This window comes from Antechinus flavipes, chromosome 3 (assembly GCF_016432865.1).
Source record: "Antechinus flavipes isolate AdamAnt ecotype Samford, QLD, Australia chromosome 3, AdamAnt_v2, whole genome shotgun sequence".
In the NCBI taxonomy this organism is placed as follows: domain Eukaryota; kingdom Metazoa; phylum Chordata; class Mammalia; order Dasyuromorphia; family Dasyuridae; genus Antechinus; species Antechinus flavipes.
The window spans coordinates 548,767,142-548,781,320 of NC_067400.1; the positions used below are offsets into that span (position 1 = coordinate 548,767,142).

General features: G+C 30.5%; 1 protein-coding gene across 1 annotated transcript in view; it reads right to left on the reverse strand.

Annotated features, from left to right (window-relative positions):
• FREM2 (FRAS1 related extracellular matrix 2) overlaps positions 1 to 14,179 on the reverse strand; it is a 220,003-nt gene that overhangs the window by 37,917 nt on the left and 167,907 nt on the right. The window contains exons 8-13 of the mRNA XM_051990726.1: positions 13,698 to 13,907; positions 12,714 to 12,911; positions 10,977 to 11,141; positions 10,702 to 10,884; positions 2,422 to 2,552; positions 748 to 906 (exon numbers count right to left, since the gene is read on the reverse strand). Coding sequence (XP_051846686.1) covers positions 748 to 906; positions 2,422 to 2,552; positions 10,702 to 10,884; positions 10,977 to 11,141; positions 12,714 to 12,911; positions 13,698 to 13,907 — 1,046 coding nt within the window. The remainder of the gene's footprint in view (positions 1 to 747; positions 907 to 2,421; positions 2,553 to 10,701; positions 10,885 to 10,976; positions 11,142 to 12,713; positions 12,912 to 13,697; positions 13,908 to 14,179) is intronic.

The window sequence follows — 14,179 nt, forward strand, 5'->3', positions numbered from 1 at the left end:
AGTACAATGATTTAGAAAATATATAAACTAGACTATGTTCATATTTAATACACAAGAAAAACATGGTGCCTTATATGATGCAGTCACAATACAAATGTATTATCTCTTCTATTTTATGTTTTTGTCATTTTCTACATATGATTTGTGCTTTAATAGATCTATATCTTTGATTGGGTACCTTGACTTAGAATTCTTTTAAACTCCATACCATCTTTCCCAATCCAATTGCTCATAACAATTCTTCCAAGTCAATCTCTTCTATGAAACATTCTAAAAATATGTCAAACCATTTCATCTGAATTCAATTTAATTTGATCCAAAATAACCATCATTTGTTAATTAACTATTGTGGGTAGAACAATTTATTAACCATTGGAAAGATATAACAATGTTATAAGAAATGCCTATTTTTTTATCTCTTATATTGCCCTTATTACATAGATAGATCATTGTAGTTATCTATGAACATTTTGAAAAATTCTATAATAGTTTGCAAGGTTTTTGAAAACAATGATCTTATCTTGATTAATTTTCCTATTCCCAAGGCATCTAAGAAATAGTTATTCATAATTGGCACTCAACAAATGAATGAAGGAATGGATAAGTGAGTGAATAAAAATAAATTATTCATTAAATATCATCATAATTTTCCTTTGGAAATGTCAAGATTATTATATCCAGAAAAAAACAAATTTATTTGACTTTTTAAAATCGGTTATTTTCAAGTATTCCACAGTTCCTACTCACTGTAACACAAGCCACAGGATAGCCAGGCACTGGGCCAGGGCTGTCTTTAATTTGGAAAATGTCATCATATATCAAAAGGGACACAACTTGAGGCACAGAAGGGAAAGTAACATCTGCCATGCTGTTCATTTCTTCTATGTACACAATGGCTTTGGTCACCTAGAAAAAAAAAGAATAAATACCATTGATTAATAATTTTACCCTAAATACACTAATCAAAATTGACTGTTGATATGATTAGTATTTCTTTCTTTAATCATAGATGAAAGTGATTATCTTCTCTACTTCTTGAATTTAATAAATAACAAAGTAAAAACAAAACAAGTCATTATAAGAGAACTATTATAAAGTAAAAGAGACTCACTATGAAATTAGTGGAAAAAACCAAACTTTATTTTGAATTTACATTCACAATAGATTAATAGTTTAAGATTGAGAATGGTGATTTTATCTGCCCTTCAGTTACTAGATTAGTAGATCAGAAAAATGTCAAAAACAGTGTATCTGGATTTCATCATGGTTTTTGATAAAGCTCTCATGATAATTTAAGATAAGATAAGAAGTTTTAGCCAAAAAGCAAGTGCTATCTTAGGCTACTTTAACAGAAGTATAAAAGTCAAGAATGGTGTAGTAGGTAGAGATCTGGCTTTCACGACAGGAAGACCTACTACAATTCAGGTCTAACCATTAAACAAACATGCAGGCTATGTGACCCTGGACAAATCACTTAATCTCAGTGTTTTAGGCAACTCTCTAAGATTCTAATTTAACAGCAAGAATAACCAGCTTAAGGTTTGTAAAATAGTACATATATATGTATATATATGCATGTAAATATGTGTATATATAAACTTTATTTTATTCTAACAAAAATTCTGTGAACTAGGTGCTGTTATTAATTTCTAATTAAATGATTTGCCCAAGCTCACACAATAACTAATGATAAAGAAAATGCCAACTTGCATTAGTTAGAGAGAATTTCCTCATCTGTTCTTTGTATCAGGGAAGACACAGATCCAGTATCTATCCTTATAATGAAATGAAGGAATGAAACAATTAAGCTTTTACTAAATTCAAGACACTATAATAAGCACCTTAGCAATATTATGTCATTTATTCAAAACAATAACCCTGGGAGGTAGATGCTATTATTATCCCCATTTTACAGATGAGGAAATTTGGACTGAGAGATAAGTGATTAAGGAATCTATTTCATTGATTCAAAATCATTAGATTTGTTCAGAAAGGAAATGTCAGTATTTTATGAAAGCTGTGATTTCATCTATGTAGTATAATCTTTGAAATATTAAGTCTCTTAAGATTTTAGTAGATGGTTTAATTCATTGGTATGACCAACAACATTCATTTCCTGGAGGCCACACTTATGGTAAGATGACTTTCTGAACTTATTCTGCTAGGTTATTCTGCAAGGAGAGATGCCACCTCTTTCCAAGTTCAAACCTTTCTGATTTGATAAAACCTAACAGAGCTTGTTCTATGATGGCATAGGCTCCAAGTAAGAGGCAACACATCATGGTTGATGGGGCACAGGAAGAACGGGGCTTAAACCCTACCTCAAGCATTCATCTTGTGAATGTCTATAGAATTTTTGTAGCAGATTTTGGAATAAGTCTGTAACATGGTGACTTGCACATATGAGGATTACTCACTTACCTGTGTCTCAGCTACCATGTTTTCATCAGGCTTCAGGTGAACAGTGAAGGCTTCTCTCATCTCTCTGACTCCATCAAAGAGTACTTCAATCTCAACAATATGCTGGGTTTCACCCTCCTTAAATTCAATTTCTACAAATATAAAAAACATAGATTGAATTCTAAAGTCTATAGAACAGATTACTTAAAATTTTTAAATTAATTTAAAAAAATTTTTTTTAAAAAGGTAAGCAGAATTTTCTATTTTCATGGCTCATTTCCTAATGGCTACCACTAGTCAATATCAGGAATACCCAAAAAGCACAATATGATAAAATCAGACGTCTAGATTTAGAGCTAGAAGGATTTCTAGACCAAGCTTCTAGTTTTACACAGGAGGTCAAGAGCATTGAAGTAAACTCTCTAAAATTACAGTTAGAATCTGAACCCAGAGCCTCAAATTCTAAATCCAGATCTTATGTTGCTCTAGAATACGAACTACAAGTTAACTTAACTAGGTATAAACTAAATTTAATCAACTGAGATGATTTTTTGTCACTAGTTCAGAGGATGTTTTTCTTCTGGGTTGACAAAAAAAGGTTTAAGTAGAGTTTTAGTTTTTGTTTTCATTTCAATGCATAATTTAATTTGATTGTACTTTTGGAAAATCAAATGGTTAGAGACAGTAGAGCATGATGGAAGGTTAAATTTTAAATCAAAGGACTGGTTTACAGACTCATTTTGCTGTTTACTAGTTGCATGACCCTGGGAATGACTTACTTTTCCTCCCTGAGGGAGGGAGGGAGGATAAGTAAAACATTACTTATCCCATCTGAAAAATCAGGGAAATGGACTGCTGGTTTATAAGGTACTTTTTAGTTCTAGATCCTGTGATCTTGATTGTATTTAAAATATTTTTTATTTATTGCTTAAATTATTTTTTTTCTTTTAGAAATAAGAATGGAGTTGAATTATTGCTCATATTTATTTATTTCTGGACATCCTGATAGAGAAGGGATGATATGTTGATAAAAATAGAGTACAGATTAAAAATAGATGACAACACTTAATATTTGCCCTTTGAAAAATTAGGCCAATTATTAGGACAAAATGAGTAATCACTTTAGGTAGATGATTCAATGCATATATTTTTTCTTTTTGTTAATTTTGTTAATTTTTAAATTTTTTAAAAATAATTTTAAAATTATTTTTTATAAATTTTAAATTTAAATAATAGTTTTTTTATTTTCAAAATATATGCAAAGATAATTTTCAACATTTACCTTTGTAAAACCTTGTGTTCTAAATTTTTCTCCCTCCCTTCCCTCACCTCCTCTCCTAGACAGTAAGTAATCTGTTTAAAGGTTAAATATATGCAATTCGTCTATATACATATATATATATATGCAATTCATCTATACATATTTCCACATTTATCATGCTGCACAAGAAATCACATTAAAAACGAAAAAAAAAAAAAAGCCAGGAAGCTAAAAAGCAACACACAACAAAAAAAGTAAAAATATTATGTTGTTGTCTAGATTTAGTTCTCACAGTCTTCTTTCTAGTTGCAGAAGGTTCTCTCCATTACAACTCTACTGGAAGTGGCCTGAATCACCTAATTGTTGAATTGTTGAAAAAAGTCATATCCATCAGAATTGATCATCACATAATCTTATTGCTGTGCATAAGGTTCTCTTAGGTCTAGTTACTTCACTTAGCCATCAGTTCACGCCAAGCCTTTCTGAAATCACCCTACTGATTGTTTCTTATAGAACATAATATTCCCTAACATTTATATACCACAACAAATTCAGGCATTACACAACTGATGAACATCGCATTCAGTTTCCAGTTCTTTGTATCACATAAAGGGCTGCTACAAACATTTTTGCACATGTGGGTCTCTTTCCCTTTTTAATATTTTCTTTTTGGTTTGTAGATCCAATAAAGATACTGCTGTATCAAAGAATATACACAATTTGATACTCCTTTGGACGCGGTTCCAAATTGCTCTCCAGAATGCCTGGATCAATTCACAACTCAACCAACAATGTATTAGCATTCCAGTGTTCCCACATCCCTTCCAACATTTATCGTGATCTTTTCCTGTCATTTTAGCTAATTTTAGAGGTGTGTAGTATGTGTAATAGAGATGTCTTAATTTGCATTTCTCTGATCAATAGTGATTTAGAGCATTTTATCATTGTTTTAATTTCTTCATCTGAAAATTGTTTGTTTATATCCTTTGACCATTTATCAATTTGAGAATGGCTTTTATTCTTATAAATTTGAGTTAATGCTCTATATAGTTTAGAAAGGGGGCCTTTATCAGAATTCTTGGATATAAAGATTTCTTTCTCCAGTTTTCTATATCCCCTCTAATCTTGGCTTGTATTGGTTTTGTTTATTCAATAACTTTTAAATTCAATATAATCAAAATTATACATTTTGCATTTCATAATGTACTCTGGTTCTTCTTTGGCTATAAATTTTCTTCTCCACAGATCTGAGAGGTTCCTGTTCTCCTAATTTGCTTATAGTATCCATCCTTTATATGTAAATCATGAACCCGTTTCAACTTTATCTTGATATAGGATATTAGATATTGGCCAATGACTAGTTTCTACCAAACTATTTTCCAATTTTCTCAGCAATTTTTGTCAAATACTGAGTTCTTATCCCAGAACCTGGGCTATTTGGGCTTATCAAACACCAGACTACTATATTCATTGACTATTGTGTCTTGTTAACATAACCTATCCCACTGATTAACTATTCTACTTCTTAGCCAGAACCAAATGGTTTTGATGACTGCTGCTTTATAATATAGTTTTAGAGCTGGTACAGATGGGCCATTTTTGTTTGCAATTTTTTTTCATTAATTGTCTTGAAATTCATTTTTTTTCCTTCCAAATGAACTTATTTTTTTCCTAACTCTGTAAAGTAATTTCTTGGCAGTTTGATTGGTATGGCAGTGAAAAGTAGATTCATTTAAGTAGAATTGTCATTTTTATTACATTAGCTCAACCTATTCACAAACACTTGATATTCTTACAGTTGTTGAGATCTAATTATATTTTGTGGGAAGTTTTGTACTTGTATTCATATAGTTCCTGACATGTAGACTCCCACATATTTTAAAGTATCTAAAGTTTTTAAAAATGGAATTTCTCTTTGTATCTCTTGCTGCTGGACCTTTGTTAGTAACATATAGAAATGCTGATGATTTATGTGTATTTATTTTGTATCTTGCAACTTTGCTAAAGTAATTGTTTCTAGTAGTTTTTAGTTAATTCTCTAAGAATACCTTTATATTATCTTTAAAGAATGAGAATTTTGTTTACTTATTACCTACTCTAACTCCTTTAATTTATTTTTTCTCTCATTGCTAAAGCTACCATTTCTAATATAATATTGAATAGTAATGGTGATAGTGGGAAACGTTTCACCCCTGATCTTATTGGGAATGCTTCTAATCCCCATTACATATGATGCTTGCTGATACTTTTAAATAAATGCTGCTGATCATTTTAAGGAAAATTCCATTTATTCCTAGGCTCTCTAGTGTTTTTAATAAGAATGGAAGTTGGATTTTGTCAACTGCATTTTCTGCATCTATTGAGATAATCATATGATTTCTGTTAGCTTGATTATTGATGCAGTCAATTATGTTAATAGTTTTCCCAATATTGAACCAGTCCTGTATTCCTGGTATAAATCCTACTTGATTATGGTGTATTATCATAGTGATAACTTCATGTAATCTCTTTGCTAATATTTTATTAGCATTTATTAATTTATTAATATTATTAATTTATTTTATTAATATTTTTTGCATCTATATTCATTAGGGAAATTGATGTATAATTTTCTTTCTTTGTTTTGACCCTATCTAGATTAGATATCAGCACCATATCTGTGTCATAAAAGGAATTTGGAAGAACTCCTTCTTTCCCTATTTTTCCAAAAAGTTTACATAGTATTGGAATTAATTATTCTTTAATTGTTGCATAGAGTTCTTTGTAAATCCATCTGGCCCTGGAGATTTAGGGAGTTGATTAATAATTTGTTCAGTTTCTTTTTCTACAAATGGGACTTTTAAATAATTTATTTCCTCCTCTGTTAATCTGGGCAATCTGTATTTTTCTAAGTATTCATCCATTTCACTTAGATTATCAGATTTACTGGCTTACAGGTGGGCAAAATAGCTCCTAATTATTGCTCTAATGTCTTCCTCATTGGTGGAAAGTTCATGCTTTTCATTTTTATACTAGCAATTTGATTTTCATCTTTCCTTTTTTTCTAATCAAATTTACTAAAGGTTTATCTATTTTGTTGGATTTTTCATAAAACCAACTCTTAGTTGTTTATTAGTTTAAGAGTTTTCTTATTTCAATTTTATTAATCTTTCCTTTTATTTTCAGAATTTCAAATTTGGTATTTAATTGGGGTTTTTTAACGTTCTTTTCCTAAATTTTTTAGTTGTATGCCCAATTCATTGTTCAATCTCTTTCTCTATTTTATTCAACTAAACATCTAAAGCTTTGGCTGCATCCTATAAATTTTTGTATGTTGTTTCTTTATGATCACTTTCTTGGTTGAAATTATTGTTTCTATTTTTTGTTGTTTTCACCCACTCTTTGGTTAAGATTAAATTATTTAGTTTCCAATTGTTTTTTTTTTTTTGGTTTATTTTCCCCTGGCCTTTATTACATACAATTTTCATTGCATCTTGATCTGAAAAAGATGCATTTGCTTTTGATTTGATTTGATTTGAGTTCTGCATTTTTATGCCTTAATACAAGGTCAATTTTTGTGTTGGTTTCATATACCACAAAGAAAAAAGTATATTCCTTTCTGTTCCCATTCAATTTTCTCCAAAGGTCTATCATACCTAACTTTTCTAAAATTCTACTTATCTCCTTTATTTTTTTTCTTGATTTTATGGTTTGATTTATGTAGTTCTTACAGAGTGAGGTTGAGATTCCCACTAGTATAATTTTGCTGTTTATTTCATCTTGCAGTTCTTTTAACTTCTCTAGGAATTTGGATGCTATATTACTTGGTGCATATATGTTTCATATTGATATTACCTCATTATCTATGGTACCTTTTAGCAAAATGCAATTTCCTTTTTTTTATCTCTTTTAATTAGATCTATTTTGGGTTTTGTTTGATATAAGATCAGGATTGCTAGCTCTGCTTTTTTCCCCCCTTTCCCTGAAGCATATGTTCTGCTCTAGCCTTTGACTTTTATTCTGTTTGTATCACTTTGCTTTAAATGTTTTTTCCTGTACACAACATATTGGAGAATTCTGGCTTTTAATCCAGTCTTCTATCTGCCTCAGTTTTATGGGAGAGTTCATTCCATTCACATTCATTGTTAAATTACTATGTATTTCCTGCCATCTCTCCCCACCCCTTTCACCAATTATAGTTTTCTTTTTCCTTCCTTCTTTCTCTCCTCTCCAGTGTTTTGCTTTTGACCACCACATCCTTCAATCTGCCCTTCTCTTTTACAGATCCACCCCCCTTTTTTCTTATCCCTTTGCCCTTCTACTTTTTTTCTTCCTTCTATTAGCCTTCCTCTTTCCTTTTCCCTTTGAGGTGAATATTACTTAGAATTGAAACTAAGGCTGCCTCCATAAAACCTCCCCAAGAAACCTGCTCCCAGAGAGAACCATCATATATTTTAGAAAAAAGAACACCACAACCCCTAGTTTCTTTTTTTATATCATCATAATAAAGTCAAAGTATATTATACCCTCTAAGTATATTCCTAACAAAGAAACAGTTTTCAAGAATTAAAAATATCTTTTCCCCATATATGAATGTAAATATTTTAACCTTTAAAAAACATAATTGGTTTTTTCTTCCCTTTTTACCTTTTTATGCTTCTTTTGAGTTCTGGGTTTGAAGATCAATTGAAAAATTTCCTATTTCATTGAATGTCCATTTTTTCCCCCTGAAATATAATGCTTAGTTTTGTTGAGCAGTTGATTTATGGATGTGTTCCAATTTCCTTTGCCTTCTAGAATATCATTTTCCAGACCCTTTGATCCTTTAAAATGGAAGCTGTTAGGTCTTGGGTAATCCTGATTGTGACTTCTCAATATTTAAATTGTTTCTTTCTGGCTGCTTGTAGTATTTTCTCCTTCACCTGATAATTCTGGAATTGATCTACAACATTCCTTGGAATTTTCATTTTGGAGTCTCTTTCAGAGGAATTCTTTCAATGGCTACTTTACTTTGTGGTTCTGGACATAAGGCAGTTTTCCTTGATTATTTCTTGAAAAATGTTTTCTAGGATTTTTTTTTCATTGTGGTTTTCAGGTAGGCCAATAATGCTTAGATTGTCTCTCTTGGATCTATTTTTTAGATCAGTTTTTTCTGATGAGCTATTTTACATTTTTTTCATTTTTGGGGTCTTGTTTGAATGATTCTTGCTATCTCCTTAAGTCATTCATTTTCATTTGTTCAATTCTAATTTTTAATGAACTATTTTATTCAATTAGGTTTTTTTTTTAACCTTCTTTTGCATTTGACCAATTGAAATTGTTCACCAGACTTTTTCCATTTCACCAATTCTATTTTTAGGGAGTTATTCTTTTTTTTTTCATTTTTACATTTCACCAAATCTATTTTTAAGGAGTTGTTTTCTTAATTTTGATTACATCAAATTAAAAAGCCTTTGTACAAACAAAACTAATGCAAACAAGATTAGAAGGGAAGCAACAAACTGGGAAAACATCTTCACAGTTAAAGGTTCTGATAAAGGCCTCATTTCCAAAATATATAGAGAATTGACTCAAATTTATAAGAAATCAAGCCATTCTCCAATTGATAAATGGTCAAAGGATATGAACAGGCAATTTTCAGATGATGAAATTGAAACTATTACCACTCATATGAAAGAGTGTTCCAAATCACTATTGATCAGAGAATGCAAATTAAGACAACTCTGAGATACCACTACACACCTGTCAGATTGGCTAAGATGACAGGAAAAAATAATGATGAATGTTGGAGAGGATGTGGGAAAACTGGGACACTGATGCATTGTTGGTGGAGTTGTGAACGAATCCAACCATTCTGAAGAGCAATATGGAATTATGCCCCAAAAGTTATCAAATGGTGCATACCCTTTGATCCAGCAGTGCTACTACTGGGTTTATACCCCAAAGAGATACTAAAGAAGGGAAAGGGACCTGTATGTGCCAAAATGTTTGTGGCAGCCCTGTTTCTAGTGGCTAGAAACTGCCCAACCCGGACAGACCTTTCCCGAAATTCTTCTAAAAATATTTTCTGCTGGAAATTTATTATATTCCAAATATTTGTAGGCTCTGTCACTTCAAAATCCATTCAGCGGCTTGATCTGGTGTTGATTCTAAGGGAAATCAGGAATAACTCAAAGACCTGTCTAATTTCTTCCATCTTGGCTTTATTTCCCTTTTAAACCAAAATTTATCTCTTACTATTGAAAAATAGTGCTTTGGTGTATACAAACACCTATAAAATCTTGTTTTTTTCTATTAACTTTCATGAAATGGAAATTTTTTTCTTTAACTATTTAGTCAATACATGTTAATATTTTGTTCTTTGGGAATACAACAATGTCAAGCCTAAGAATTTATTATTTCCTTTTATTTTGTTTACAAATCTATCATTAAATGGATTTATTTTCTTTTTGAAATAATTTAGTTGTTCTTACATACTTCATCCTCTCTTCCTTCCCTGTCATAGAGAATTATCCTTGTCAAAGGATAAAAAAGGATAAAAAAAAGGAGAAAATAGTTCAGCAAAATTAACCAACATAATGAAAAAAGTCTGTCATGTGCAATGTTCAATATCTATGATTCCCATTCTCTACAAAAAAACAAACAAGCTTTTCTTTGGGATCAAACTTCATTGTAATTTCCTAGCATTCAATTTTGATTTGTTCTGTGCTGGATGATATTTGTTCAGTTTATATGTTTTAGTCTTTGTGTATATTGTTCTCCTGTTTTGTTTTTTTTTTTTTCATATTGTATCACTTCATTTAAGTGTTTGCTTCTCTCTATTCATCAAATTCATTGTTTTGTCTAACATGGTAATATTCCATTATTTTAACACATCACAATTTGTTGAGCCATTGCCCAACTGATGGACAACCACTGCAACAGAGAGATATTCATGTATCTATGTGAATAGTTCTTTTCTTTTTTTTTTTTTCTTTTTTCTTTTTTGGCAAATGCATTGATCAGCATAGAAAATCAATTAAACACTAATCAGCTTAAAAGAAAATATGGCTTCTGCTTACCTTCTGACACGGGGTGATAGTCTTCTCCTGAGACAGCAGAGCCATCTTTTGTATGTACTCTCACAATGGAAACCTTTGAAGTGTCTCCTTGGCGAAGCACAGGAATTTTCACAATGACTGATTGACTTGGTCCCTTTGGTTCATGGACACTAAATTTGGTTTCTCCAAGCTTAATAATTGTCTCTGAAATTTTTTGAAAAATAAAGAAAAAGTGATTATATTGGTAATAATCTCCATGCTTAGTTCACATTAGAACAGAGAAAATATTTTCTTACTATCAGCATCATCTCGGATCTTTATCGAAGTTTCATTTTGTTCACCAACTGAAGCTCCAAAAGGGGATTCACTTTGTGGAGTACCAAGAACTAGACGTAATTCTTCTTCTTCTTCATAGATCACATCATCCATCAATACAAGAATACAGGGCTTTTCAGTCTCACCTGGAATGAGAATGCAAGAACTTGATAAGTCATTATCATACAATCCAATCATAAAGTACATTTACATAGTGAAAAAATATAAGTGGAATTGGATGCAATTTTTTAAAAAGACCCTGAAAATACCTGTACTCATAAATATAGAACATATTTTTTAGAAAACTGAATACATTTTCCAAATTTCATAGAGATTTTGCATTTGTGTTCCTATGTCTTTAATAAAATGGGTAGCTTTCCATATTGACATATAAAGGTTAGCCAGGTTTAATTTCTTATTTTAATTTTTTTTGAAAATAGAACTTCAAAATGTTATGGCCTTCAATTTGCAGAATTCTGAAGTCATTCATGATTTTAGAGGCTTTCTAATTGTAAGCTATAGTAGACATTAATTACAAATTAAAGGGAATAAAAATATAATTGATAAATATTTAATTAAATAAAATATATTTTTAAAAAATTCAATATTAGACTAAGAAATATATATTTTATCCCATTAGCAATGATTCAGGTACTCCAAAAAGTGACTTTGTCAAACATAGTTCTCAGGAAGATTATTTAAGCACTTATATGGAAGATAAATTGGAAAAGAGAGAAATGAATCAGGCCAGTTAGGTATATTGGAAAGGAGACAAAAAAGACTCAGGGCAGTTGGGCAACTATTGAATTAATTGTTCAGGACAGAGATGATATGGGGCTGAACTAGAATTAAGATAATAGCATTTGAGAGAAGGGAAATTGACAATAGCAACAGAGAGGAAGGCTGAGCTTGTCTATAGCTATCTGCTAGCCTAGCCATAAGACCATCCTCTTGGCATTCTAGAGTAAAGAGCTTCATATTATTCCCCATAAAACTGGTTTACTGTGATTGTCATCATTTTGCAATGGGGACAAAAATTGAGGGAGGCTTTTTCTTTCCAACAAGGCAGGACAACCATGATTCCCTTTTTAGTCTTAAAGAGACCTGAGGAATAATTATTTTAATACTATTCTTTATTGTTTTAGTTTCATGTCCTTTTAAACATGTAAACTATTATTTAACACTACCTTAATCAAAGAAAGAAAAAAAAAACAAATCAAGAGAATTAAAAATCATTTATATCCATTGCCATAAAGGACTGAGAAAAAGTTTAAATTTAACAACTTTTTAAAATGTGTTTTTTCTTTAGAAAGAATAAATTTGTTATCAACCTTGTTATAGTGGTTATTAATCACAATCAAATATTCTTAGATTTTTAAATACAAAAAAAAGTTTTGTGACAATGAAAATCTACTAAGTAATAATGCATAATGAAAATTTTTTCTCATTTTATTCTTTAAAAATCTATTTTTGTTGTTATTTTGTTTTTATATAATCTAAATCTCTGTTTGTGTTCCTCCCTTTTCTCCTATAAAGCTATCCCTTATAATGTGTGTATATATATATATATATATATATATATATATATATATATATATATATATATATATATTTAAAAAAAGAATAAGACAGAAAACCAGCAAAATCATTCAATACATCCATTAAAAAAACCTGATATTATATGCAATGTATAACCCAAAATCCGAGTTTTAACATACCAGGAAGGAATGTGATAATGGAACTGTCTGTGTTTGGACGTTCTTCAAAGTCCATCATTACTTGCGCAGATCCTTGTCGAGTGTAGCATCTCACTGACGACCTATGTTGGATATCCCCACTCCTATATATCATGGCAACAATCTGGCCATCATTTTCATTCCCACTGTATACACGTTCTTTAAATTGCATCTTAGGCACTATTAAAAATAAACAAAAATCAGAATGTTTTGAAAACTAAATTTCGGATGAAGCTGCTCAAAATACATTTCGTTTTAAACTATTTATCCTTTTTACTTAGAGACATGTTTAAAAAAAATGACATCAAAAAGAATAATTAGTTCTTTCTAGAGAATTCTGGTCACAACAGGTTTGAGGTAGGTTATAGTTAGAAATATGTTGGTAAATGTTTAACAATTACCTATCTAAATAAAAAAAAATGTATGTTCAATACATTTTAAAATTTAATCTTATTTTTAACATTTCTCCATCATTTTTAAATGTCTAGACAATAAAAATGAATAAATCAAGCCCTGATTTGTAATATTTGCTGACTTCTGAGATGTAAGTGCTTATATTGAAAATTTAACAATTCACGCATAAGTGGCCACTGCATACATTAAACAAAGCTGACAAAAAAATTGATTATGTATTATTTCACATGGAACTTGGATTGTTTCAACTAAAAGAAAAAAAGTAATATGACAATTCAAAGTAATAAAAATGTGATGTCTTGCACAGTTTGAGAAATGTTGATTTGAATGGAATTTTAAATTTCCAGAATAACAGAGGTCATAGCAACTTTTCTCCAATTCCATCATAATTTCTGATTTGAGGCAAATATTAAAAATACTTTAAGAGACTGAAAAATTCCATAAAATTTACCTATGGAAAACATGATCCCAATTCAAATGTTAATGTAGTAATACTCAGATAGCATTATGGCACTTCTAAAAATTATGAATGTGAAGAGAATATATACTTACAATCAGAGACTGAATCATTAATAAAAATTGTGGCTTTGTTGGGTTCTCCAAGGGCAGCATTCATAGGCATACGTAATACTAATTCAAATTTCTCAATTCCTTCTAATATTGGTTGTCCTCGATCATCCAGAATAGTGACTCGGAGAGTTTGCATGTTAACTCCAGGTGCAAAATCTAAATTACGACTGATCCCCACATAGTCAGTTCCAGCTTTTAGGAAATAAAGGATTAACCAATTAAAAAATGACAAAAGAAACTAATATCCTTCCAATAACCCACATTTACGACTTTGTAACTTTTTCTCCCTCATCTTTCACATAAATGCTAAATCTTGTCAATTCCACCCTCTTCCAGCCCCCATATTTCTTGAATCTTTTTTTTCTCTCCATTTGCTCATTAACATCCTAAGTAGGATCTCATCACTTCTCACTATAGTTAGGTCCTAATGTTATTTCAATATGATAGGTTCTTCTAATGGTTTT